The following is a 27,557-nucleotide window of genomic DNA, read 5'->3' as shown; positions in this document are numbered from 1 at the left end:
GGTGATGATGATAGCTACATAATGAGTGACGATGCTCGGAGTCGAAGGCCCCTACCGACCAGCTGTCTCTTGTCCATTTACACCAGCGAGGATTTAGGACTGAGGCGAGCTAATCAGGAGACCCTCATGGGGAGAGAGGCGTGTTATTTAATTAGCTTCACAATGGACTGACTGGGAGGCACGTGGTGGCTCTAATAGAAGGAGATAGATGTCCTTTTAGCTGGGCTAATTGTTAGGAAATAGCAGAGCCTTTGTTCAGCCCCAGCATGTGGCCTGTGATCTCGCAGAGCCCAGGGGCTGCCCGCTTATAATTTTAGACAGATCTATTCAAGCCTGCTCTGTAGCGCGGGGCAGAACAAGACGGGCATTGTTGTAGAGCCAGGATCGCTGTCCAAGAAAACCACCCGAAAAACCCAAACACGTGTAGAGCAGAATATTTCTCTGTCGTTCATTCACTATCAGGCCCGGCTGCCAAGCTGAGACAATTGGGAGCGAGGAGGTTTCCAACGCACGGCAAGGGTTTTCCTCTTTGAAACACTCATATGGGAGAATCCTTCACCCAAGGAGTGTCTCTGCCAGCATCGTACCTGGGTGGGCAGCTCCAAGGTTTGATTGCTGGGAGTTCCATCCCATAATTCCCCATAAACATGTGCTGCAAGCACGGTGTACATGGGTGAATGAGCCATGAGTTAGCTCCATAGATTTTGCATAAGCGCCTGTTGTGTTTGAGGTGGGACCATGGTTTGGGTTGGAGAGACCTTGGCCATTGTGGACATGGTGCCTGTGAATCCCAGAGTCCTGCACACCAGGAGATGGGAATCCTGGTCTGTCATGAGCTGTCCCCTCAAATCTCTCCATGGCTTGACCCTGTCGTGGTCCCTTTGTGAAGTGAGAAAGCATCCTTCTGTTAAACAAGGGAGATGGAGGCACAGAAGTCTGTAAGAGGTCATGTGGAAATATTGACCAGGAATTAAACTCCCATCTTCTGAGCCTCTCTGTCCTGGCCACAGAGTTAACCTGAGGGTCACTGCACTCAAGTGTTTGACTCCCCTGTGTTGACCAGATCCAACTGTCTGTGTGCAACTGTGTTTTTCTGGTGGCTGCCATTTCTCAGGCTCTGAATTTGTACAGGTTGGCACTGCATTGTTGGTCATTGAAAGGTGCTTTTGAGGCTCCCGACACCTTCATGAAAACAAAATGCAGCTGTTGTTTGACATTTTTTCAAGTGTTGGCTTTTCTTCTTGATTCTGAAACAAGGAACAGAGAAATGTTGGTGAATGGCATCCTGATTTGCTTCACTGGGGTATTTTAGGGACCATCCAGAATGAGTTCAGTAACCTTTATTGCTGGAGATCAGTGAATGTGAAGGGTGAAGCTGTGAGCAGAGATGTGTTGTTGAGGTCTCAGCTGTTCATTTCTGCTGTGGATGAGACTGCCTGAGATCTGACTAGATCTGTAGGACGAGAGGTCCCACAAATGAGGTTTGATGTGTTTTAGCCATGCATGCTGGGGGTAACTGAGAGTATCATCAGTTAAACAGCAAAACCATTGGGTCCTGTTTACCAAAAAACTCAGTGCTGTCACTTGAGGAGGAAAGGGAAAATGTACCAAGAGCAAACAGAGCTGCAGAACAGCTTACGAGGATTTTCCATCCAGCCATCTATTCCAGCAAGGCAACGAGTGAGTGACAGCACCCCCCGCCAACGAAATTCAAGGCAGAATTACATCGCTCCAGCTCACATTAGCTAATCAGGTTATGAAGCAGCATGGGACCGCTGGGAAGCCAATAGCAGGAGACACTTGAAGATGCTTAAGCAGCTTGTGAGAGCTCTGATTGAGGTACCCACGGAGCTCTGACCAGCGCTGTGCTGTGGGGCTCTGTGCTGGGTTCCTGCCGCCTCGCTGGCCACAAAGATGCTTTTGTGAGCCATCTCCGCTGGGAAGCTAATGAGAGCAGGAGCCGAGGAGGCTCGGAGGCGGCTTCCTCCGCTCGCACCCGGAGGGCAATCAGAGGACGTTATTGTGGCAGCATCTGGGCTGCTCGGGGCTGAGTTGAGGGCTGAAGTCTGCAGCTCTGTGGCACGAACAGAAAGTCGTTTTTAGGGCAGGTGGTGCAGAGGATGGGGACCCTGCGTGTCTCTGGGCACGGAGCAGCCATGGGACCCCAGGGTCTGTAGCCACCTGGGCCACAGAGAAGCCAGCATTTCATGATGGACACCATCTCCTGCCCACACACATAAGATGAGGGAGCCTTCCCAGCCAGCAATGCAGGGCACACAACATGTGCTGCTTAATGGGCTGTATTTGCGTGCCGGCTGCTTAGCCAACAAGGGGAGGCTGCTGTCACCAGGACTACTAACCCAGCATCCCTTTACCAGCATACAACAACTCGCTCAAATGCTTCCCAGCTATTACGGCTCTTGAAAGAATTTCTCATCTAGTTTTAAATTCCAGGAAAGGTATCTCCCTGGGGAACAGTCATGGCAGCTGCTTGCTCCTTCCTCTCATTGCAGTGGGCCACCTCCACACCCAGAGCCACCTCCCTGCTCTTTCCTTTCTTGGAGTGGTGGCTGCTGCTCTTTCCAACAATGACCCTTTGCCGTAAGTCCTTTCATGTCTCCGTTTCTCCCTGGAATTGCACAACACTTTTTTTTTTCTTCCTCTTTGCTCCTGACTTTTGTCTCCTGCCCTCTGGTTATTGTTTGCTTGACAAAGCATCAAACCGAGGCCCTGACCGCTCGCAGTCATTAAAAATCCCATGGTAGTTTTGGGGAAGGCTCCAATTTGGCTAATTACATTCTGCCATAAATATCCCCCTGCAGTTTTAATTGGTTATGGTGTTCTTCATTTCCTGTCCATAACAGCTGGGTGGTGGGGCTCTGTGTTCTTACGTAGCCACTGTGTTCACCCCAAAGCTGGCTGAGTTTTGGGGCTGGGAAAGCACCTTTGCTCACCCAGCAGTAGAGGATCCCAGGGCAGCAGCAAAGAGGTGAGCAAACCCAAGGAGCTGTCCCAGATACAACATCTGGAGGAGAGCCCACAGCTGCCAGCTTGCAAAAAGGCTCAACAGGAGTAGATGTGGCCCTGCTAATGGGAAGGGCCAGCCCCAGCTAGGAGAGAGCTTGAGTCCACATTGCAGAAGGGCTGTGGTGTCCTCACACCTTTCCTCAACTCGAAATGAATAATAATCATTATTCATTTAAACCAAGGTTAGTCAGCATCCCTGGAACAATGTGCCATTATTGCCTGTCCTTTCTTTGTTCCAAACTGTTGAAAAACAATCGGGCTGCTTTGCAGAGGGAGGGCAGATGGTTATCTCTGACCGACAGCAAAACCTTTTGACTGTATTAATGGCAGGAGGGCCGTTGTCCACAGCCCAGCATCCTCCCTCAACGGGGGAGAACAGGAACAGATATTAATATTGAAGAACAACCGAATGGAAAAGGAGGGCGAGTCTTGGATGTTGAAGAGGAAAGATTTTTCTGAAGCCTGTAAGCAGCAAATAGGAACCAGTTGCTGAGGCAAAGTCATGTTTGGCAGGTCTTGGACTCCAAATGGTCACATCCCAGCTGAAGAAACTAATCAATGGATTCCTTCCATGCCTTCTGCGAACACTGAGCCATTGAGCGGCTCAGCTGGAGTTCAGAGCCGGGGCTTTCATGTTGCAGGCTCTGAAGTGAGCACAAATTAAGGCAGTCGCTAGGATGGAGTCGAGTTTGAAGGAGAGATTCAGCTGCCCTGGGAGGAAATTTCTGTCCACAGCCTTTCTCTTCGTTTCCCCCACCTTCCCTCTACTTTGAGATCTGTTGCCCCAATGCTGCTCTTGGAAGTGCTCCTCATTATCCTGCAAAACAAAACAGGAGTTTGGGGGAGCTCAGAGCCCCCTGCAGCCATGTAGCTGTGTCTTAGAGTCATCAGCTCTGCAGGATCGGCGCTGAGCCAACATGCCAGGAGTGTGTGCATCTTCTCTAATAAACAACACACAAGCTGCAAGAACAGTCTTTATTAGAGCCCTTGTATGGGTCCAGAAGAAAGGAAGCCTCAATACAGGTGCATGGGACTTCAGCCAGTCCGTAATGCTCACAGGAGAGGCCGAGCCAAATGTATCAGCCCACAGGAACAGGGCTAAAGCACAGACACCTGAGAGGCAGCTGGTGCCTTCTCAGCTCAGCATTTTTATCCCAGCAGCAGCTCCTCTGCTGCATCCAGGAGCATCTCCGCCCGTGGGAGCCTCCTGCATGGTGTCAGCAGCTCATCCCCATCAGCTCTCACACAGGCACAGCACCACGGCCTCGCTGCATGCCTGCTCTTTCAGCCTGGGGATTGTGGTTTGCTGCAGGAGGCTGCACTCACCCTGAGCACTGCGGGTTCTCAAGCACTAGATGAGGGAACGGTGGGGCCGTGGGGGCCGCAGGTGCTTTCTGATGGCTTCACTGTGGCCAGGAGGCTGCAGCCAGCTGTGGGGCTGCTCCCCCCCCAGCAGCACGCATGCGCTCTCCCTGCTCCCCACCGTGCATCGCAGCCAGCCTTTCTGCTCAGACTCCTCTCTCCTGTCTCTTCCTTCAATCATTACTGTCCATCATATAAGGGGATAAACAACACCAAGGCAGGACGGGTACAAGTCCATCATCCTGTGCAGGGGGGTGGAATTGAGACCAAGTTTTATTCTTGCAGCCAAACTCTCAGATTCATGTGGTTTGTTGCAAATGAAGGTGCTCAGCCTTCGTGACCTGCCTGCAACACCCAGCATGGCTCAGAGCTTCGATAAGCATGCAGGAATCAGGAGGGTGATTGGGTGCCGGTCACAGGGAATCACCGGTGTGGGTGCTGTGTAGAAATGAAGAACTGATCTTGTAAGTGGAGGGTGAACTGGAAATACAAATGTGAGGCACCCAAGGCTGAGCTTTCAGGCACAGCTCGCTGCCCGCTGTGCTTTGCTGGTGTTCAAACAGCCTGAGCTGTCTGCCTTGGTTAAACAGCTGTTGTGTGAGCGAGCATCAGGCTCTGCATTGCTGGCCCCGGCACCTCACAGCTTCTTTTATTTCCACCGACATTTCTTCTATAAATACACCTTGGCTGAATGAGAAAGGCAGCGCTGAAGCTAGAAATACTTCTGAGCTCTAACATTTGCGTCTGCAGCTGAAGCACGTAGGGGGGTTCCTGTTGGATGTGTGTTCACGTGCTCTGCCTCATCCCAGGGTGAGCAGCCCCAAACTCACCCCTCTCCCCATTGCAGCCCCTGGGCCCAGCTTTGCTGTGTCCCTGCGAGCGTGTCACCAACTGCTGAGACTTTCGGAGAGAAACAACCACAAAAACTGGTTGCTGATTTTTTTTTTTTTACACTTGTACCGGTAATTTGACATCTGTGAGTCATAATCTCCTTTCTGCTCTGCTCTGCCGTTTGTGGTCTGAAGTTTTTTGCTACCCAAATGTAATAAAACGTATTTTATGTGAAAACCGATATTCTTCTGTTAAGCTCGCAACGTGCTGGCCCAGTACTCACCTTGCATCTTTCTAGCCGTTCCCAAACCCGTTTGGGCTCCCACCTGCACAAAGCCCACCCGAACTAGCCCTCTTTGCTGGCACACGAGCGGTGCTTAGAGCGTCGCTGTCACCCATGAGCTGACACTTCAGGGCATCGAATAGGGAGAAAATAGCACCTCGAGGTCTTTTTCCCCGCGTGGAAACGGGACTGGCGGTGCCTCAAGGCGCAGCTCAAAGCCCCCCGAGGCAGCTCCGGCTCCGCTCCCCGCAGAGCCGGGTCCGGGGCCGCCTCCGGGGCGGGGGCAGCCGGGTCCCTCCCCGCCGCTGTCACAGCCGCCCCAACGCCCTCCCCTCGGCTCAGCCCGGCCGGTCGGCGCGGCGGGGGGGGCGAGGCGGAGCGGAGAGGCAGCGAAGGAGCGCGGAAGGAGAAGGGAGAGAGAGCGAGGAAGGAAGGAGGAGGAAGAGGAGGAGGAAGGCGCTTCGGCCGCCGCTGCCCCGGCGCAGCAGCCGCCCCCCAGCTCCTTGTCCCGGTCCCCTCGCTCCGGCCTCAGCCATGAAGGCGGCGGTGGACCTGAAGCCCACCCTGACCATCATCAAGACGGAGAAGGTGGACATCGATCTCTTCCCGTCCCCCGGTGAGCCGCCCGCGTCCCGGGGAATCCTTTCTCGCCTCCTCGAGGGTGGAGGTTTGGGGTGGATGTGCGGTATATGGGGGGGTCCCGTGGGAAGGTTGAGGTTCGGGCTTTGCCCGGCGGGATAAACGCGAAGTTGACTTCGGAGCGCTCTGAACACTTCCCCTCCCTGCCCCGCACAGCGACCGCCGCACCCCGCTCTCCTCTCGGTGCCGGCAGCGCTGCGGGGCGACACGGGATGAACAACGGTGGGATGCGCGATGTGGGATCGGGGCAGCTCCCACGGAGCGGCAGCGAACGGGCGAGGCGGGGCCGCAGCTTTGGCCGTGGGGCGGATCCCCCCCCCCTCCCCGTGGTCCGAGAGCGGCCGGGATGGGGAGCGGGACGGCCCGGCACCGCCTCTTCATCGGGAGAACCCGCGGCTCTGCTTTCCTTAGTTTGATTTTCATCCCTCCCCGAAGAAATGGGGGGGAGGACGGGCTGCTGCAGCGATCCGGGAAGGCAGCAGCGTGTCACCGTCACGAGGCGCGCTTTTTGTTTGTTCTTTTCTGTTAAATTCTATTAGCTCTAAGTTGTGCTGGCTGCACAGAGCTGCCAGTTGAACGTTTCCTATCAGAAGGAGTGCTGGTCTCACAGCGCTGTCTGCCGAGCAGGGCATTACTGGTGCAGAGGCTGCAGGGGCGCAGCTCTGCCTTGTGGCTCCAAGGGAGGGTTAAGCACAGTCCCATTGCTCCCTTTCTCCCCCCAAATATTCCCTCTGTGCTTTGGTACACCGAAGGAAATCAGGTCAGAGCTGTATGTTTGTTTCTTTGCCATTCCATAAGTTTCTGGGGATCACCACCAAGTGATATGATTGGGGATGTGGGTGGGAACCAATTGATACTCAGCGCTCCAGATCAAGGAGGGTGTGTGTGTATGGGATCAGCTGCAGGGAGTTGGGTGTGTGGGGGGACCTGTGTGATCCGTGGGGGACCCAGTCAGGGATCACAGCGGCTTCAGAGCTCCTAACAAAGCTGAGCTCTGTGTGGGCTCTGAAGGGCTTCCAGTCGCTATGGGGATGCTGAGGACAATTTCCAAAGTACCTAAGCAGGTTAAATGAGAAATTCTGGTAGAGCTGAGGTTCTGTTTGTGCCCGTTTCCTACAGCTCTGATTGAAATTACATTTACCCAAGGCTTGTCTGTACACTTCAGGTCACGACTGCTGTCTTGTTGCTTGTAGACGAAACAAATGGGATGGGAAGGAACACCTGGCTCATGGGCACAGGGCTGGGAGGGTTTGTTTGTCTTCCAATCAGACCAAATATCTGTTTAAATTTAAACATCTCCTAGTACGGGTGGCAGCGGGTACTGAGGAGTCTTTGTTGTTCAGGTGTTTGAGCAGCAGATCAATGGAGCTGCCTTTTGCCTCAAGTGAGGACGTGTTGTTTCGTGCTGCCTTCAGTTCGTTTTCTTCAATTAAAGCTCTTCTGCAGCTTATGTCAGCAACCAACTTTTAGCTTTGACCCAAAGTTTAAACTTTGGCAGGAAGAGAGCTGAGAAACACAAACCAAAAAGGTAAAAAAGAGCTGACTCCCTGTCGGTTTCAGCTGCAGTCGCTTCTGTTTTGGTGGCTGCGTTAACGCTGAGCCAGAAAGGTCAATGTTGTCAATTAGCTGGCTTAACCTCATTTCCCCTGCAACTTTTTAGAGAATGCTGAAGCTTTCTTGTGTGCTTGGGACTGACGATGAGAGAGGGAGTGTGGATGCTGCTGCCTTCTGTTTCAGGCATCCAGCAATGCTCCAAATAGGGGATGTCACACTTTCTCTGCTTCAGTCTATTTCAGACCGCTGCCGAGGTCCTGCTTGCTCAGCCCTTGGTATCTTGTGGAATCTGCCATCAAATGTGTCCCGTTGCCCTTTGAAATGGATATGGCCTGGTTGAGATGAGCCACTCATCCCTTTATGTGCCAGCGAGGCAGTAAAGCAGGTTTGCTCTACCGTGTCCATAGGGTTTAATGTTAGACAGAGAGAGCCAAAACAGGCACAGGTTGTGTAAAGTATTTCATGTGCCAGGTGCTGGATGCCCTGTAAAGCTGCAGAGATGCATTGGCTGTGCTACAGCATCCCCTTTTCTCCCCCAAACAAAAACCTGCTCTGACCCACATGCGTAACAGCCTCGGTGTGCAAAAAATGGGATGGGATTTGCACTGTGTCCAAAGGGTTTAAAAATAACTCGAAAGGGATGTGAAGTTCTACAGGGTGTCCAACGCCAAATTCCCTGCTGTTTTCAGCCAGAACATCTGAGTGCGGTGAGGTCAGGAGCCAAAGTACCCCATAGTGGTCTCCTTTAGTATGCAAGTGGTGGGAGGAGGGGGTGTTCATTGTAATGCTATGAAGGAGTGGATGATAACACGGTCTTAGTTGCAAATATGTATCTGATCCACCAATGGGTTGACAGACCGAATTTACCAGCTTTATTATCGTGGATATTTCTAAGTTCATCCACTGAGGGAAGAACCCAAACTAGGCACAAGTCAGTGCTACCTGGAACTGAACGTTGCAACTGGTAAACGCTGCCCTCTGCAAATCAGTTTTGCTTCCTTCAGTTCTGCAGAGCTCTGTTTGGTCTCTGTGGTCAGAGTTTAAAGCAGCCCTGTAGCCTTTGCTGGAAGCTGGCAGTGTGCCACTGGGACTCCCAGTATTGAGAGATAACTGCATTTCTTGCTAACTAAGTTGCAGACCTGCTGCCCCGGGGCTTCCCACAGGGCAGGGTGTGATGTGTAGGCAGAGGTGCTGGGCTTTGCATCCACTCCCTTCTTTCCTCCTTTCCCTCTGGGTGCATCTTGGTGGTGGGCATCTTTCTGCCCAGCATAGAAATAGGAATGGGCTGTGAAATCCTGATAGGACCCATCCATTTGGGCTCTTCCCATATGTACCTGAGGGCCAGCTGTGAGACAGGCATGTATTTCCACTGGCCTGTGTGTGGGTGGCATCCCGGGGGTGATGTTTTATCTGGCAAGAGCCCTTCCCTCTGTTTAATGTTTGGGATTGTGGGAATCAAATGTTGTTTCTGCATTTAGAACAAAATATGAATATATAAGTGAAGAAATTTATAGTTATTAGGTAAAAATCATAGTTATAAAGACCGCAGCTCCTGTCTGTCCAGCTATCTGAAATAAAACTACTTTTGGTGCTGGACAAATAGGACCTGAGTGATAAAAGATCCAAAGAGGATAAGTTAAAATAACGATATAACCGTATAAACTAGCAATAATATATGATTTAACGTTTTTGTTGTATACACTGTAAAACCTACAAGTCATGCCATACCTAAGGATGTGCCTGGAGAGATATGGGAAGGACTGGAATCACCACTCCAGGCTTTTTGTTTAACGACAGTCTCTGGGACAGAATGAAAGAAGCTTTGAAGGAAATCAACATATCAATAAGAGTACCGAGACATCTTGGAAACAAAACCAGCGGGATGGCGACTGACTATCACAAGATAACGCGGGAATCAACAAATGTCGGAATGTAATGCAAATCTCGAGTAAAATTGTAACCTGGAATACCCAATCAAAGGGGAAACAGGAGGGGAAAACATATGGGAGAAAAGGTATAAAAACTGTAACATCATGTCCATAGGTGCTTCTGCCATCAGGGCGCCCGCCATTGCAATCGCGAATAAAAACTGCTTTTTATCAGAGATACCGTCCTGACCAAAAATTATTGAGGATATTTCCAACAGGATGAGTGAGGTTTCTCCTGCTGCGATGGCTGCAGGGAAGCAGACAGCTTCTGCACGGTGCATGTTGGGATGTAGGATTTGCACATGGCTTCCTCTTCCCGGAGCCAGGGCTATCTCTTCTTGTCCTTTGCTTTCACTTTTAGTGCACACAAGTGAGGGAGCTTGTATTTGAGCAAATCTATCTGCTGGGTTCCCTCCTGTGCTGTGCTTTACTGCAGGGAAAGGGCAAAGTGCTTTACAATCCCGAGCATTTCTTCATCACAGCCTTCAGATGAGATCTCAGAAAGCACAAGTTTCCAAACACAAGTCGTTAATTCCCACACAGTCTATGTATGTGTGCAGCAGAATCCCACTCGGGGGAGTCAGACAGGGAGCTGATAGGAATAGAAAGGGGGGGGATCGCTCTTCTTCAGAGATGGGTTTGATGGGTTATCTCTGCACAGCACCCACACGGGGCTGGTCCTTGCAGAGGTGTCAGTTGCCGTTCTTGGCATCTCGGTGATCTCAGGGCAGCGGATAATGCTGGCAATCATCTTCTTAAATGCTTTTGCTTCTACACCCACAGCAAAGGTGAGAGATCCTTTTTGCCTGTAGGTTGCTCTGTGTGGGCACGAGTCATCAGCCGAGGGCGATGCTCAATAAATGAGGGCTTCGGGCTCCCGCAGTATTTTCAGTGTTGATTGTATGAGGTGAGAATTTGAGTTGAAAAAAAGCAATTATCTTTCTATGCGCTTACAAAATGCCCATCACTGTGGTATCCAGCTGGGATGGGGGGACGATAGTTTCGTAGCAGGGAGGGGCTGCCCCTGGCTGTCACCAGTTTGTTCAGTGTCAACTTGTGTCTGCTCGAAGAATAAAGATGTGAAAAGAGCTGGAAAGAGGGCAATCTTTCTGATTGTGATGTTCTGCGCCCTTCCTTCATGGCCTCCTTTGGGGATGCACACCCTGAAGTGCATCCCTGGATATAAAGTGCTTTTAACTTTGGTCCAGAGAGCAGAATTTCCAAGAAAGAGGAGCAGAGCCCCATTACTTCCACGTTTTCATCACGCCGTCCACAAAGCATGTAACAACTGTGCAATTACAGCACAGTTACACGAAGTGGCCTCTAATTTGCCATGTAATTATGGTGTGCTATGCTTTGATGAGCCTTATAAAATGAAGGGATAACACAGTCTCATGCAGGAATAAGCTCCAAAGGGAGCTAAGGGATCTGCTGGCCTGAATGCATGACGGATTGCTGGCAGGCAGTGCCTGTGCTCCCTGGTGGGACACTGGCATGCTGGCTTTTACCAGGGAGATGGCTTTGGAGATATCCATCTGGATTGATCCATCGCATGGCTGAGCTGGGGAAACACCAGGTCCAAGTTTAGGGTTCAAAGGTGTTGATTTCCCTGTCTGGAGATGGAATTCAGGGTGGATGTGGAAATCAGCTGGGAAAGATTGTGCCTGGCAGTCTCTGAGCTCTGCAGACTCAGCCCAAGCAGGCTCCCATTTACCTCTAGCAGTCCAAACCCTGCAGTTAGACCTCGAGGTGGCAGTTGGATGCTGGGGGCAGCTCTGTGTCACCGAGCGGAGTTTTGGTGAGAGCAAATCTATCTCTGGCACATGTAAGAGCAGACTGAATATGGAGTAGGGTTGTAAATGAGCAGGGATGCCACGTGGAGTGACTGCAGTGTGGTGGGATTTGGGGGAAGGAAAAAAACAAACCAATGTGGATTTGTCGCAGACAATTAAAGGGATTCTTTTCCTTTCAGCACCATCAGCTGGCACTTGCATGAGCACATGAGCTGCCTGGAGGCAGCAAATTGCATGACTTAGGGAGATAACTGTTACTACTGTCATTGGAATGAATGGAAAGGATGAAACTGCTGGCATCTCACATTCAGCTCGGGGAAAGACTTTTGTGGGGGTAGGAAGGTGCCAGGGGGCAAACTGAAGCAATGAAATCAGGAACAATGTGCTTTGCTTGAACTCCTGAGAGCAGAGAATGCCCAAACTTTGCACTGTCAAGTTGGAGATCCCAGCACTTTCCTCCAACCTATTTCCTGGCTGTGTGCTCGGGGCTGCTTTATCCATATCAGCACAGTTCCTCTGCAGGCAGGGATGCTCCGATCCAGGAGAAAGCCTCATTGCTGCAGAAGCTGGTGGGACAGATCTGCAGCTGATATAAACGGTGCAGCTGTCACACAGCCAAAAACTGGCCCTGCATCCCCTTTTTTTTTTTAGCCCACGACATAGTTATACATCTGAGCTCTTTTGTTCCTCTTCCGTGACTAAGCTGCTCGCTGCCTTGTGTTTCTTTTTTTCCCCTTCACTGTGTAGTTTATAATCTCCCAACTAGATACAGAAAGCAAATTTGTTTGCAGTGCTGGCCAAGAGGCTCTGGTTACACTGGCATCGAGCCATGCTTACATCTCCAGTCAAAATACTGCTGGTTTAACAATAAATATTTATTGATTCTCCTACAAGCTTCTACATTTTTCCCAGGTGCAGTGGAATTTGGGGGCGGGGGCACTTGAGCCCTGAAGAGGCTTTTGGCTTGAGCTGAAGTGGCTGTTGTTGGGTTTGCTTGGAATTTGCTCCTCCTGATGACAAAACTGGGAGATGGCTGCGGAGATAAGAGCTCTGCTGTGGGCTGGGTGCCTTGCAGGCTGCCTCCGTGCCCCTGGTCTGGAGTTGTGCTCTGTCTGCATCCCAGCTTCCAGGGTTTGTGCCTGTGGCTGCTTCAGGCTCCGGTGGTAATTATGGGAAAATGTGTAAATCTGCAAGACTCTTTATCTGCATGAATATCAACTTGAATGGGGGAGTGGCTCGTGTCCAGTGGGTTCAGTGCTGGGTCCAGAGAGATGGCAAAAGAAACAGTAGTTCTGCTCAGGGGCTCTGCCTTCACATCTAGAACTGCTGGATCTGAGAGCATGTGCTTGTAACGTTAGCAAACTGCAAATGCTTGCATGCAAAACCTGAGCTTCTGCAAGCAGCGTGTGTTCAGATGGCAGCAAAGCTCGCGGTGCTCACATTCAGAAGCGCTCAAAATTGTGCTGCTCTCTTTTTGCATGCAGTGGGTGGCTCAGAGTAACTTTAGGCTTATTTAGCTCTGCGTGGGGAGCAAACCCAGCACTCCTCCTGTCTGCACTGTGAGATGAAACTGTGCATTTTTGTGTGTTGTTTTGTTTTCACCCCTGCTCAACTGGCAGCAGTCTGAGCCTTGGTTTGGTCCTTGGTGACCTGAGCGGCGTCAAGTCGCTGGGACGACGTCTGTCTGGGCACGACCACGCAATACGTTTCCCCCATCACCTCCCTGATCTTGCTGATCATGCACAGTCTTTTGGCACGTCTCGAGCTGCGGTTGCTGCCTGGTGCCCTCTGCTCAGCGCCTTTGTGCACCACGCGCCAGCTTTGCTGTGCATTTACAAGAAGGCAGGATGCTGTGCTGGTCAACCCTGCATCTGCTCTCTGTGGAGCGATGCCCACCAGGAAAATATCCTGCTAGTGCACAGCAGCTTGCACATGCATGGAATAAAGAGCAGCTTTCTATCCCAGAGAGGAAAAGGCACTTTTTCTGTTGCTCCTTTTGGGAGATGTCAGGCTTTGGAGGATACTGGAGATCGCGTGTGGTTTGATGTAGCTGTAGGTGCTGGGCAGTGTGGGGAGGGCTCCGTCACAGCTGTGCTGCTTGCGGATGCCCATGGGCAGCTCTGTGCAGCCAGATGACTTGTAGAGGCCAGGGGCTGAATGGCTGCTTGGAGCTTTAGCCCCAGTCCCTCTGAATCAACTTTTCAGTTTAATGCTGGGTGGAGGGCTTCCCTTTTGCCCAGGATGCCTGATGGAAGCATAGGGCTGACGTAGCAAGACAGCAGCTTTCTGCAGGAAGCACTCAGCTGTGCAGTTCAGTGAGGCAGGGCTCCAGATGTTCCACTTCTCCTGTGATGATGCCAGAAAGAGCAGAGACATCCATCCACCTCAGGTGGATACAGACCCAATGTAATTCAACAAGCATGTGCAGTGGGCTGAGCCATGAGTCGTGCATGGGTTCATGAGGGACTGCTCTCCTATAGGATGTGGTTCTGCTCATATGGGTAAGCTGGGATGGCTGAGGCCGGCTCCTCACCCCAGTGAAGCATTCGGAGCTTGTTAATGAATGAAATGCATTTTCTTCCGTGGAGGGGATTTTAAATTGGCTCCACATGGATTATGTACATTGTCGCACTTTCCCGGAGGGTGATGGCATGATTAGGAATGTGAGTTTGATGAAAGAAGCCAGACACTGAGTCAAAGCTGAGCGCTCCCCCCAATCTGCTCCCCGCCCCGTGCCCCCTCTCCCCCCCATCTCATTTAAAATATTTGACACGATTCCAGGGCATTCTTCAGATGGCTGCTGAGGAGCACGAGAGGAGCAAACCAGCAGGACTTGGCTGTTTGTGCGTCGCAACGCACACTGGGTGCTCAGCCCTAAAACTCTGGGGGTGCTGATCCCAACTTCTGACACCAACAGTGGGCAGGGCAAGGTTTAATGTAGGGAAACTGAGGCACAGGCCACTGGATCCAGACACTGGGAGTGCTCCGAGCTTTGTTTCATGTTGCTTTTTATTTCTTTCCTGTTAGCATCATTTATCACAGTAATCAAAATGTGGCTTTTTGACCCACATGAAGGTTTTTGTTTTATAGGTTGACTGCGTGTGTTTGTGTAAAACCGCTCCGCTTTGGTCAGTGCTCTGGAAGCTGAAAAACAGCAAGATTGCTTTTTTTTTTACCTTTTAGTTTTGAGAAATTGTTTACCAAAAATGTGAACCACCATCAGAAGCGACAGTAAAAGCTGAAAAAGCTAAAAGAAAAGCCACAGTGGAGCACGTGAAGTTCAGGCATGTTTTACACAGCGTTGTGAGAAGCTGTTTCCCAACACAATCCCAAGTGCTTTCTCTTTTAAAACACTCAGGGCCTGTTACGTAGCCTATTGCCTCCCCGGACAGCTTGCTGAGGTCACCAAGTGCGGTTCCTCCTGGTTTGCAGCTGGACAGGAGAAGGACTCCTCCATCCCCACGACATCGCTTGGGATGTTCTCCAGGATGGGATATGGAGAGATCCAGGCTCAGCCTCGCTGTGATGTCCCCACTTCTGGGCTGCTCAGTGCCGCCACAGGGCTGGGAAAGTTTCGCTTTCCAACGTCAGCAATGGGCTTTCAGGGCTGTCACGGTAGCTGTGGCCCAGCGGGGCACTGAGTCACTGGCGCTGTTTTCCATCCCTTTAAGCGGCTCCAGATTTGGAGCTGGCTTGAGACTTGAAAGGCCCCGGCCATGCGTGTGTTCTGCCTTCGAGCTGGATGACTCTCGCGTGTTCCTGCGTTCAAACAGCTCAACCCCGAGCAGCCGTTACCATATGGATCCTATAGAGTGACCCGGCAGAGGGATGGGTTACATCAACAGGGCCAGCAGGGATGGGGAAGTGGGGCTGGGTGAGTCTGAGCTGCTTGGCATCTCTGGGTAGTGTCTGCCTTGGGAGCTGCTGGTCCCGAGTATTCAGTGGATATGCTTGAAAAAAAGGAAGTGTGGGGGGGAAAAAAGAAATGCAGAAGGAAAGCAAAAGGGATGGATAGGGATAATGTGCCTTTAAACAGCTGTGTGTAACCGTGCTTGCTAATGGAGTGACTAATTCCATGCATTGCAAAGCAGCAGTGGAGCCCGCTGCCAAGGCGTGCGCAGGGCCGGAGAGTCATTGCTTCGTGCTCACCGTCCCCTCCCTGCCCTCCTCCCCCCGGGCAATTAATTTACTCATCTGGAGGGCACAGCCCAGCGATCTCTTGACTCAGCAATCAGGGGCCGATGGGAGCCGTGGGAGCAAATTCCAGGCAAGAAACAACCTCATGACTTGTCTCGGAAAAGATTGCTCCAAAAAGATCCCCTTACGGTCATGGAGCTCTCCATGCCTGCGCCTTCGTCAGAGCCCTGACGAGCTTCGTGATTGCCCAACTTTGGGGAGCGGGGCCAGCCTGGGGGAGTTGTTGGAAGTTTCTTGCTTGGAAAAGAGAAGGATTTGCTTGGAAAAAAGAAAGATTTGAGACCGTGGGGCTCTGGAACCAGTGCCTGCTCCCCAGGGCATGGGGGTGTGGGGCCACTTGCCAGGGCAGGGAGCCCAGAGCTTGGCTTTGTGTTGCTTTTTTGGTCATTCATCCCTTTTCTTCCCCACTTCCCAGGGTTTTTAAAACCCTTCCTTTGCCTGCAGGCAATTTGGAATCTTCCTTCGGTGTTTGCTGGCTGCAGGCACCAATTTTACCTTCAAATGGCACCAATGATGACTTATTTATTCATGCTTTTTGGCCTACTTTTTCTTTTTTTCCATACTATGTGCCTATCTTACCAGACCTTTTCCCCAGTGATCATCATCTGAGCCCTGTTCCCTCTGAGAGGAGCACTGGGGTCTGTGCCCTGTGCTTCCCTGTTGCCCAAGAGGATGCTCTGGGGTTTTGAACTAGGTTGCTCTATGTACATTTCAGTTTTGCAGCCTGGCTCCATGGGTGGGAGCCTCGTCAACCCACATCATGGCTCAGGAGCAGTGACCCAGCCCAAAGCTGCAGCATCCCAGGGCTCATTACAATCAGTGGAGGATTCCCAAAGTTCCTGGCAAGGGCTCCTGGCTCCCGAGTAGCCGAACGACACCCCCACTCCCTTCTCCATTTGCATCTCTCCTAACAGCCTCTTGGCCTGAGCAGCCGAATTCAATCAGCCCTTTCACCATCTGCTCCCAGGCACTTCTGCCGGGGAAGGCTCAGGGCCAGCGAGGCTGTAATTCCTTAATAGCTTCCGGATGCTGCACATGGGGTGGATGCGAGGGCTGTGAGCATCTCAGCCTCTCTCCTCCCATCCCTGCAGCTTGTGTGGAGGTTTCCAAATTTGGGCCTTCCTCTGAGCACCCCCAGCCCCCCACCTTATCCCTGCCAGCCCTTTGCTGTCCCATCCGAGGCCAATAGGTGACATAATCCTCATCCTGGCCAGCCCTTGGTGCTGGGATGGAGATGGCTGAAGATAATGGGGCAGCCCAGCATGGTTTTGGCTGCTTTCCCTTGCTCACTCCCACCTTCCTCCTCTTCCCAAGGCTTGTCTGGCCCTACTGCTGCCCTGGTCCCTGGTGGGAATATTCCTAGAAGTTAGAGTTGGAAGAGAAAAGCTTCCTGGGGCCGCTTGGGAAAGCTCTTGCTCTCTTCACTGGGGTTGCTTGATCACCTGGAGGCTTCACAGTGCAGCCTGAATGGTGCAGAGCTCTGAGCACAGTCTGCTTTTCGGGAGCCCTGGTATCTAAAACTGATGAAAAGCATGAAGGAGGTTTAATCTCAGGGCTGTTCTTGTGCTTGGGAAAATCCACTATTTCCTTGTCTGCTTCCAAACAATAACAGCAGAAAGAGAACTGTTCCTGGGATGCTGTTAAATGCAGTCGGTCTGGCAGTCCAGCATGGTCTGCAGAGTTTTGCTTCCCAGGTTATCTCCCAGGGCTGTTTCTGACCTCCATCCTTGGAGGAGCTGAGTGTGGTTCCCTCTCCTCCTACAGCACATGATAAGAAAAGGTCCAGATCTAAAGTGAAGGTCATCAGCTGTATCCATGGCCCCCTTTGGGGGTGATACCAGGTGTGGGGAGGTGAAAACAGTCCACCTGTTGTGTATATCTGTGACCTGCAGGAAGGATATGATACCTTCAGAGCCATCAGTGTGCTTGCAAATGCAAGTCTTCATCAGAAGTACACCCAGTGCTGCAGAGATGTAAATCCATACACAGTGCAGGGGGATGAGAGGTGTACAGATTGCTGTGCTACCTGCTTCTCTTGTCAGCAGCTAGCAGAGCTGGCTATTTGTTCTACAGAGTTAGCAATAACTTTGTTGATTACAATGATTGACTATCTTTGGTTTAATGTAATTTAGAGCAACCAGTGCTGAGATTTACCAGCCGCGTTCCGACCTCCCAACCTTAATCTGGTTGCAAAAGTCTGTGCAATTACTTGTTTGATTTGAAAGAGAAATATGGCCATCTCTCCTCTCCCGCTTTTGGAACTGCAAAGCTGGGCAGCTCAGACTGATGCAAAAGGACAGACCTGGCATCCTCATGTACTGTGATGGAGGCAGAGTAGAATGAGGTGACACAGCAGGATGGGGACCTGGTGGTGACTGTATGCCTTGTCCTCCTCCACGTGTCCTCTGCTTGCTGAGCAGAGCTGAAACACTCTCAACTGCATAGGGAAAAAAAAGAGGCTGATATTAGAAATCAGGCCTTCTGTGGTGAGGCAGCGGCAGTCCTGGTGCAATCCACCAGGGATGTGATACGCCGCGACTTGCACTGTTGCATTGAGCAATGGTTTCTTGAGGGCTTGGCTCTGTGTCTGCCTGGAGCTGCCCTGGAGCTAAGGGTTGGCTGGGGAGGCTGCGGAGGTGGGGTGGGATGGGCAGCAGGCAGGAATCTGCAGCTGCGGAGCGATGTGGCAAGATTCACCCCCAGAGTCTGCTGCCCCGGGCAGCGTGTGTGCTCAGGAGCTGACCTGCTGCTGCCTTCCTCGCTGGCAACTCAGTGTTTTCTGCATCAGTGCATCACATGGAGATGTCCTGTGTTCCAGGGATGTTGTCAGAGGCACCTTCTGCTCATGACCCATGGGCACTTGTTATTGCGTGTGCACTGCCAACATGCTCTCCATTGCAGGTCCAGTCCTTCCTGCTTCAGCAAATGTACTGGTTTATGGAGAGAGAGCTGGTGAGAGGAGGAGAGCAGCTTTGATGTGGAGAGGGATAGTCTGGGGCTGAGCGTCATCCTGGCTGGGGGGCACTTCAGTCTGTGTCCTGCCATGTGGTCCCCACGTGTCTGGCATGACGTGGCATCGATGCAGCCTGCGGGCAAGGGCTGATGCCAGCACACAAGGTTTACACAGAACTTGGGCTGGGCTAATAATCAAGTGGAGGTTGGGGATTTCCTTGGGACAGATTGGAGGGGAAGGAAAAGAAAGGAGGGGCTTGGCTGAGTGGCTGCATGCCTCATCTCATTGTGAGGCCAAGAGAACTCCGGCTGTCTTTTAGGACTGGTCTGGCAGTGGAGTCCCTGCAGCAGGGACATCCATGCAGAACATCTTGATGGGAAGTGTGTTGTGTCATGGTGATGGACAGCACAAATGGCATTTGGGCACAGAGTCATTCTGTGTGACCGCAGATATGCAGTGAAGCCATTTCCAGCTGTGAGGTCATGCATAGCTGCTTACAGAATGTTGGCACAGCACGTTCTTCAGGTGTGCTTGAACAGGCTTGGTGGGTTGGGATCTGTTTGTGGGGTGATGAAAGACCTAAGAATGACCAAAAGTCTCTTTGGCCTATATCCCTGCAGCGGGGGGACAGCCCTGCCAAAATATCTCAGCCTTCCCTTTTCACACTTCCTATCCTGACAGCATCTTCCTCACACAATGTACTGCCGATTAACCTCAACTCTGACTTGCAAAATCACTGCTGGCCATTTTCTGGGAGGCTGTCATGTGAAATGCAGCAGTGCTGTGCATCCTGTAGCAACCAGAGTGAGCGGATGGAGGCAACAGAGCTGGGTTATGTATGGATTTGATCCAACCTGTGTGTGCTCTCGGAGTCCTGAGTAACCATGCTATGGCATGTGGTGCCTGAGCATCCTGCTCCAGGGATGAACCCTCTGTCATGTCACCGCAGCAGAGGTGTCCCAGGTGGCATTACCATGGGGATGAGACCAGCACAAGTTGTGCAGCAGCTTCCTGCAGGGATATGTTGGGTGTATGAGACGAGAGCTACTATTTGTTCCCCAGAGCTCCCAGCCTTGGTTTGCCATGGAAAGGGCTCCTGCAGCTGTGTGAACCTGAAGGGCCATTAAACCTCACAGGGTTTCCAGCCTAACCAGCAGAGAGCGAGGAATTTCAAGAGGCTTCTGGGCCCAGGCGTGAGCCATTCGAATACCTCGGGCAGCCATCCAAGAAGCAAATGAATATCTGGTTGTTTGTTCAGTCAGTATCACTGGGTTTGGGGAGGGTGGTTTTTTTTCCCCCCCTCTCATTGCTGTTGAGCAATTAGAGCTTTGCTGCTGGGGCTCAGGGTGTGAGAAGCTGGGTTTTTGCTGCTTGTTTGCGGAGGAGCATCTCCCTGAGCTCAAGTACTGGTGTGAGGTGGCTGCTACAGGCGTGACCTGGCTTTGCTATTTACACTTGACCTGCTTTCAGCCAGGGCTGGGTGTCCATTACAGGCTTTGTTGTGCCCTTTCTGCTCTTCCATTAGTGTCTGTGTGCCTGTGTGTGGGGATTAGAGCTATTTAGCAAAGCAGTTAGTGGGAATTAGAGTGAATTATCACAGGGGAAGTATTTCCTATAGAAGAGAGCAGTTTCATTGGAGGTAGGGAGCATCCTGCCCTGTGAAGGAGTGTTTGGAGGAAAACCAGCTCATAAATGAGATGCTCATCCCATCATCAGTGGCTCATATGATGTCTATATGGGAAAGCAGGGTGAGAAGGGCCTGGCCACCCATAAAAGAGACTCCCAGCCAGGACACATGGAGGTGCACAATGCTGGTTTTGGTGTCTGCAGCTTGCACCTTTGGGAAGGGCTCACACAAGGTTTCAGCAGCGATGCTCACAGATGTGAAGTGAGAGGAGCCGTTGCAAAGCTGATTCATGGGCTCTTGTTTGCAGGGGGCTTGCTGGGTTAGCAGAGTTGCTGCATCTAAACCACTGAGATCTCGGTGGAAAAACCTTTCTGCTGTCTTCGCTGGCTGCTTTGCATAATTTAGGTGAGTGTCGTTAAATGGTGGCCACATCGAAGCCCAGAGGTGACTATAGGTCCTTGGTGCTCCCTCTGCTCCATCCATGTTCCCCCCAGCAGCTGAGATAAGGAGGGTGCAGTGAAGCCCTGCACCAGGGGAAGCCTGGCTTCCAATTCCATAGCCAATGGGTCCCGTCCTGCCTGCTGAGCTGGGGAAACTTTCTCATCATCGCAACAAGCATTGACTCAAGCCCTGTGGTTTTGCTGAGCTTCAATCCAGGGCTTTCTCTCATGCTTCTCCCCCTTTTCTCCCCCGCAAACGCCAGGGAGGAGCGAGCCCCTGTGAGTGCAGGGGATGCCGCTTTCCCAGGGTCCACATCCAACACCCACAGCGTGAAACTGTGACTGAGGGAATGGAAAGAAGCACGGGCAGCAGGCGGGGTCAGCGTGGTGGTGCTGCTTTTTGGGTGGTGGTGAAGCATCCTCTCACCTGTCAGTGCTGCTGCCTGGTCTATTGCCAAGAGATACGAGCCAAAACCAGCACTGATTGCTCTATTTTCCATGTTCCTCTCTTCTCTTGCTGCAAAGCTGGTCCTGTTCAAAATAAGTCTTGGTGAGATGAAACACAGTGCTATGGTATGTAAGAATGTGATCTATGGGGATATGACCCTGTGGACTAGAGGGACCTTTGTCCCAGGTTTGGCATGGGGTGGTGGCCGGGATGTTCTTATATATTTTGTGGGTTTTTTTGGTGAGCATTTGGAAATGCAGCCCTGGGAGGCTTTGCTGTGAGCACAGGGTGCTGCAGGGCTGTGGGCACGGCTGCCCTGCCCACACACCCCAGAGTAGCTCACACCCTTTACATGATGGGTAACACAGTTTATCCTAAAGCCCAGGGCTGAACAGCAAGAGCATCCTGACAGCCGGTCCCACCCTCCTCTTAACCTTTCCCATTCCCTGCTCCCTGTGATGCTCCAAGTACAAACTCGAGAGAAACCCTTTTATCTGCGTGCAGTGAGGACAAGTTTCCAGGCCCTTTATTTAGTGGGAGAACTCGCCCCCGTGGCACTCTGCATCTCCATAAGAAAGCTGCTGAATGCCGGAAGAAAGCTGGCTTTGTTGTTCTTTTTGCAGCGCTAAGCAGTGCGGGCTTTTGGTTTCCTCTCTTGTTTTTCTCTTCAAACCCCGCTTTCATCTCAGAGTATTTATTTTTCACTACTTGAAGGGGGGGAGAAAAAAAAAAAAAAAAGCTTATTTTTCTTTTTTTAAAATGTATTTATTTAAAATTTAAAATAGCAAATGTCAGTCCCTTTCTTTCGTGCCAGGCCTGGGAGAGAGAAACATGATGAGGTGCTGCGGGAGGGGTACAAATCTCAGTGCCCTCCGTCTCCAGCATCTCCTCGTGCCCGTCCTCCCTCCCCAGTTTCCCCTCTATTCCCTCTTTTTTCCCTTTTCTCCCCTGAGTTTTGCTGCCCTTTTGGTCCAAGGAGCCCTAATTGGAACAGGCCGGCTCCGCTTCTGCTTCCTGCGTGGGAGTGAGAGGCTGCGCTTGTGAAAACAGTTCAAAAGTGCAGACAAATTTTTGCCTAATCCTGCCTAAATAAGTGGGGCTCAGTTGGGGTTATTTGCCCAGGCGTTCCTGCCCCAGTGCTGTGTGGGGGCACCTGGGAAAGGCAAATCTGCCCTAGGGGAAAGGGATCTGGAATGAGAGATGTGGGAGATGGCGCCTCTGCTGTGCCCCATTGGGGAGCGTGGGAAGGGTCTCAGCTCCCGGTCCCCCTCTCTCCAGCCTCCTCTCTTCCTGAGAAAGGTTTCTCAGCTGAACCCTGCCAGCTGGAAGACTTTGGGAATTGTCTTTCAGCCTCCCCATCTCTAACCCTGCCCTGCTTGGCTCCTGGGGTGGAAGAGCCTGTGTGCCGTGTGATGGGTGGTGGTAAGCTCCTTGTGGGATGGAGCGGCTTGGTGGCACAGGGGAAGGTGAGAGAGCAAAAGAGTCCTTGGCTGTCTTCCTAAACCCCTGAGGAGCTCCTCTTGATCCATCACAGGCAAATAGGGCCATGGGGGCAGCACTGGGATGTCTCTGGGGTGGCAGAAGCTGGCATCATGAGCATGGTCCCAGGGGACAAAGCCTCCTTTCTGACCTGGCTGCAGCTGCCTTCCAGCAGAGCCATACATGGGTGCTTATAGGAGCATCTCAGCCAGCTATGGCTGAAGGGCTGAGCTCTTCTGAGACATCTGGGCTGTCATTCATGCAGCTGTTTGTCCCAGAGTGATTATTTCCTTGATTTGACACAATGCCAACTTGCACCTTTTCCTCACTATATCCCATGCAGTCAGTGTGTCCCACATCCTTGTGATGTCAGAACACTGTGGGATTAGTCCCTGTCCCTGGAGGCTTTTTACCTTTGAGAATGGCGTGCTGGGTTCCTGACCTGGTGTGCATCCAGCAGAGCAGGGGCAGGGGGGCTGTGGGGTCAGCTGGCCCTGCTCTGACCCGCTGGGCATCCATCTACACGCAGGCTACTGTGTAAAACAGTGGGGACCAAACAAGGACACACTGAGGCTTTTGATGGGAAACAAAGTGAGTGGCCGAGGGGAGCTTAAAGGGGGCATTGACTCCAAGTGGAAATTAGGGAGAAAAATGACTTTGCTCCTGTCCTCCAGCTTTTTTCTTGACTGCCATTTATTTTGCTTATGCAATCAGATGCTAATGTTTTGACATGCAGCAGAGTCTCTTGCATTTTAAGGTCAAAATCCCTGAAGTTTGTAAATCGTAGTGCTTTAAAAAGATCAGATGCATAGAAATAGTTTATACATGTGGAGCCTGTGGGGAGCAGAATGGGAATTTGTCTGGGAGATGAACTTGGTGATGTTGGCCTCTGTGCATTTCTCACAGTGTCTGTGCCACCATAGAGTAATTAAGGTTGGTAAGGATCCCTTTGGTCCCCAGCCCATCCCACTGTGCCTATGTCTCTTAGTGCCACATCCCCACGGCTCTGGGACACCCCCAGGGATGGTGACCCCCACTCCCTGGTCAGCTGTGCAGTGCAGCAGTGCTCTTCCAGAGAAGAAATTGTTCCTAATATCCAACCTGAACCTCCCCTGGCACAACCTGAGGGCATTATCTCCCATCCCATCACTAGTTATCTGGGATGGTGGCTTTGGTGTGGATCCTCTCATGCTTAAAAGCCATATAGGGATGCAATACTGGCTGTTGGCTATGACAGGATTGCTGCCATCCTTGTGTCCTTCTGAAATCTGGTCCCCAGGGATATGAAGGAGGTGGAGGAAAAACAAACTCTGGGTTTGGGAAGTCTTCAAGCCCCCAGATCTCTCTTTGCTTTGCAGAGCTGCAGCTACTCGCATCAACATCCCTCTGCCTTCCTACCGTGTAAGGCAAATTGCTTATCTCTGCTCTACAGATGCTGGAGATGATGTGGCATAATTTTCCAGAGCGCCTGCAACTCCTGTTAGTGTTTAAAAACCAAACCATCGTACCCTGCCTGGTCTCCCAGGAGGAAAATCAAATGCTGCTCACTGTCAGTACAGAGGCAGCAGCAGGAGATGTGGCATCTCGGCAGCGTGCTGCACATGCAAGCCATGTCAATGAGGCTTTAATGGGTGTTGTAAAACCCATCTAGCAACCCCAGCCTGCAATGCAAGTCCACGCTTGGTTTTTAGGTTTGGATATGAAATTGCCCAACGAAGCTGGGGTACAGCAGCTGGGTTTGGTGCATTCCGAGCTCGCCTGTGTGCATGCATGCATGCTTTTGCATGCACTCTGTGGGCAGCAGGAGGTACACAAAGGGGACGTTTTATTTGTGTAAGATTTGATTAAAATCTTGGAGAGGGGTTTCAGATGACAGTGAAAACTGAAACCAGGGGAGCGAAGCCCGGCCTGCTTTTGTTACCAAAATGCTGCCCTGCTCTGACCTCTGCCCACCCCAAGCTGCAGGCGGGTGTGTGCTGCGGGCACGGGGACAGCACCATGGCTGTGTCCTCTTGTAGGGTCCTGCAGAGCACAGCCATGTCAAGGGCAGGTAAAACCCATTGTGCTCCCAGGGGTTAACAAAGAGAGAGACGTTTCAGTACATTTAGCATCACTCAAAGCCAGAATTGAAATAAAAACTGTCCCCACTCAGATCACACAGCCAGGACTTGTCCACGAACACGTACATACAGCTTCACCAGCCCATTGAATGCTGCACATATGAGCTCTGCTATAGAGGTGGGATGCTGTTGACTAAAATTAGGCTTCTGCAGACATTTGCAGGTGTGAGGCTTTGGGGCTGGTTTGTGTTTTGAAGAAGTTTTAAGCAGTAGCTATGGTGTAACAAGAAAAAAGGGTTTCGATTCTAAATTTTCCTGATGCATCTTGTTTTAAAGGAGAAGCCTCGAAATGTGTGTTCTGATTTGGCTTTGGTGCTCACCCCATGCAACCAGAACCCTGTCCTGTGCTACTGAAAAACTGCTTCACTGGCTCTGTGCAAACTCAAACGCATGGAGCCATCAGTGGCAGATGCTCCTTTGCATGGCAGCAGGGAGAATTGAGCATGAGCAGAAGCCCTGCTTGTGGCTTGCCTAAGGAGGTCATCTGTGCGCAGGTTTTTGTGAGTGATTCAGTGCAAAATGGGGTTGGAAACGTTTTCTGAGCTTGCCTCTGACTCAGCTTCCCATGGCCAGGGAGCAGAGTGCTGCTGTTGAAGCAGCAGCGAGGGAGCGGATCCATGGGTGGTCCCTGTAACCACAGAGCACAGCCAGCAGAGCATTAACGTGTAACATGAGGATGAAGGGAAAAGGGCACCAAACCACTTTCTCCCAGTGTTATCTCAAAGCCAGCAGATGGAGAACAGAGATATGCAGGGTGCCTGCTCGTTTTTCCGTGCCCTCCTCAGCCAAATCCAGTAAATAATGAAGTGTAATTTGCCAAATAGCCTTTGAGTGTTATTTGCTTTTGAAGGTCCTGATGTGGCAGGAAAGCCTTGATTTTTGCAGCAGGGCTGGGGGAGGAATGGGGCAGTGGGGCTGAGAGTGGGGCTACCTGGGCAAAGGGAATTGGGTTGTGGAGCAGTGAGGGCTGGGAGCTGGACACATGGATGGCTTTGCACATCTGTGCTTGGGGTGAGAGGTGAAAGGTGCAAAGATGAAGGCAGGAGAGCAGCTCTGGATGGTTGGGCTGCACTCGGGATGCTCTTAGTGATCCTTGGGAGAGAGAAGCACTTTGAGGCTGTATGGAGTATGAAATCAGAGCTTAATTCAGAATGCTAGCAAGCCAAGGTGGCTTTGCACAGCACAGAAAGCACTGGGGCTTCCAACATTCACATCCAAAAGTTTGCTCTTGTCGTTTTTCCACTGAGAACAGTTTTCATTGAAAAATTGCTGATAGGCTGCAGAGTGAGACAGGCCTCCGGCAGAGGATTTACAACAAGACTGACAAAGTTCAGTTGTTGGAGATGGTGAATGTTTGAGGCTTTCCTTCACCACAAATGATGGTTTTCAGGAATGTTTGAAGTATGTGAAAAGGAGCCAAAACCTTTATTCAGATTGAGTTGGTTTTTTTTTTTTCAAATGGTTGCTTTTGTTTATAGAACTCTTTGGCTACAAATTACCACCTCCTTCCAAATAAATTAGTGAAAGGAAAGAAAGGAAGGCAGACCTTTGCTTCTCATCAGGACTAGCTCCAAGGCCCTTGGCCTGGCCCCATGCATCCCATGGGGCGGCTGCGCATTGTTCGGTGACTCACGGAGCGCCGGGGCCTTGCATGATGTAACTCTGTGCTCATGTGGGATTTTCCAGCTCTTTGTTTTCCCTCCCATCCTTGAATGGCTTTTCTGCCCGTTCTCCATCCTGCCTCATCCTGCTGTGGCCCTACTTTTTTCTAGGATTGCCTGCAATTCATCAAAATGACTTTTCCATCTTGCTTTGGGCCAGGATGCCCAGCGTTGGAGCAGGAGTTCAGAGATGCTTTCTTTCACGTTTTCTTGTTCAGTCTTGTACAGGACTCATGGCCCAGCTATCTCACAGGCTTCAGAACCCTGGGGTGATGCTGATTCAGGGTGATCTGTTGTCTGTGATGGTTTTTGATATCACCATCAAATTTCCAGCAGTACATTCATGGCTGGCTCACCGGGAGGCCCCATGTACCATGTAGCTTGACTTGCCAAACATGGCTTATGGGCAGCAGCTTATGTGCAGTCCTTATGGTTGTTTTTCTCTTGTGGTGTTTTCAGACATGGAATGTGCAGATGTGCCTTTGTTAACCCCTAGCAGCAAGGAAATGATGTCTCAGGCACTGAAAGCCACCTTCAGCGGCTTTGCAAAGGAGCAGCAGAGGCTGGGAATCCCCAAAGGTAAGAGATAGCAGTGCAGCCGCGGTAGGCACAGAGGACATATCCCCCACCATGATGTCCTTCCCCACAGCAACACGTGGTGCCCGTCCCGTGGTCCTGTCTTGTTTCCTGGCAGTTCAAGCTGGAACAATCCAGAACTACAGGCAGAACCTTTCAGTACCACTTGCAGACTGCACCCATCTGACAGATTGAGCCTGTCTGTCCTGCTAACAAAGTGAGATAACCTCTACTGCCAGACTGCTCTGCAGCTTTGTTGAGACTGCAAGACTTGTGTTTGCAAATCACATCCACTGTACAGAGAAGCAGCTGGGATGCTTTACAAGAGGCTGATAATGGGGGGGAAAGCAACAAGATGAAGGAGTGGGTGGGAGAAGGGGTCAGAGAACTGCCAGGATTTTAATAAGTCCCAAAGCTCACTCCTGCTATGAAATATGTCTGCAAACATGGCTGATCTAAACTCTGGGTATAGCATTTCCCCACCATGTATTGCCTTTTTGCCAACAGATTTTCAGTCTCTAGAGGATGAGGCTGTGCAGGTGCTTATCCACTGGGATAGATGGAGATGTATCCTGTTTTCCAGGGGAAAAGGCTTGTGGTTGCTCATTAACGGAACTCTTCTACAATCCCTTGTTAGTT

The 27,557-nt window shown here is 51.3% G+C and overlaps 1 protein-coding gene across 3 annotated transcripts in view; it reads left to right on the top strand.

Annotated features, from left to right (window-relative positions):
* Positions 1-27,557, top strand: part of ETS1 (ETS proto-oncogene 1, transcription factor) — a 65,080-nt gene that overhangs the window by 18,542 nt on the left and 18,981 nt on the right. For 2 of the 3 annotated variants that reach the window (XM_015884071.2, XM_015884070.2), the window contains exon 4: positions 26,802-26,921. In XM_015884071.2, coding sequence (XP_015739557.1) covers positions 26,802-26,921 — 120 coding nt within the window. Of the gene's footprint in view, positions 1-5,803; positions 6,120-26,801; positions 26,922-27,557 lie in introns of those variants that run through there. The other variant, XM_015884072.2, reaches the window with a different exon arrangement.

The sequence above is a fragment of the Coturnix japonica genome, chromosome 24 (genome assembly GCF_001577835.2).
Source record: "Coturnix japonica isolate 7356 chromosome 24, Coturnix japonica 2.1, whole genome shotgun sequence".
Classification (NCBI taxonomy): domain Eukaryota; kingdom Metazoa; phylum Chordata; class Aves; order Galliformes; family Phasianidae; genus Coturnix; species Coturnix japonica.
Note: the sequence above shows the minus strand (reverse complement) of the source record. Positions and strands in the feature narration are given on the sequence as shown.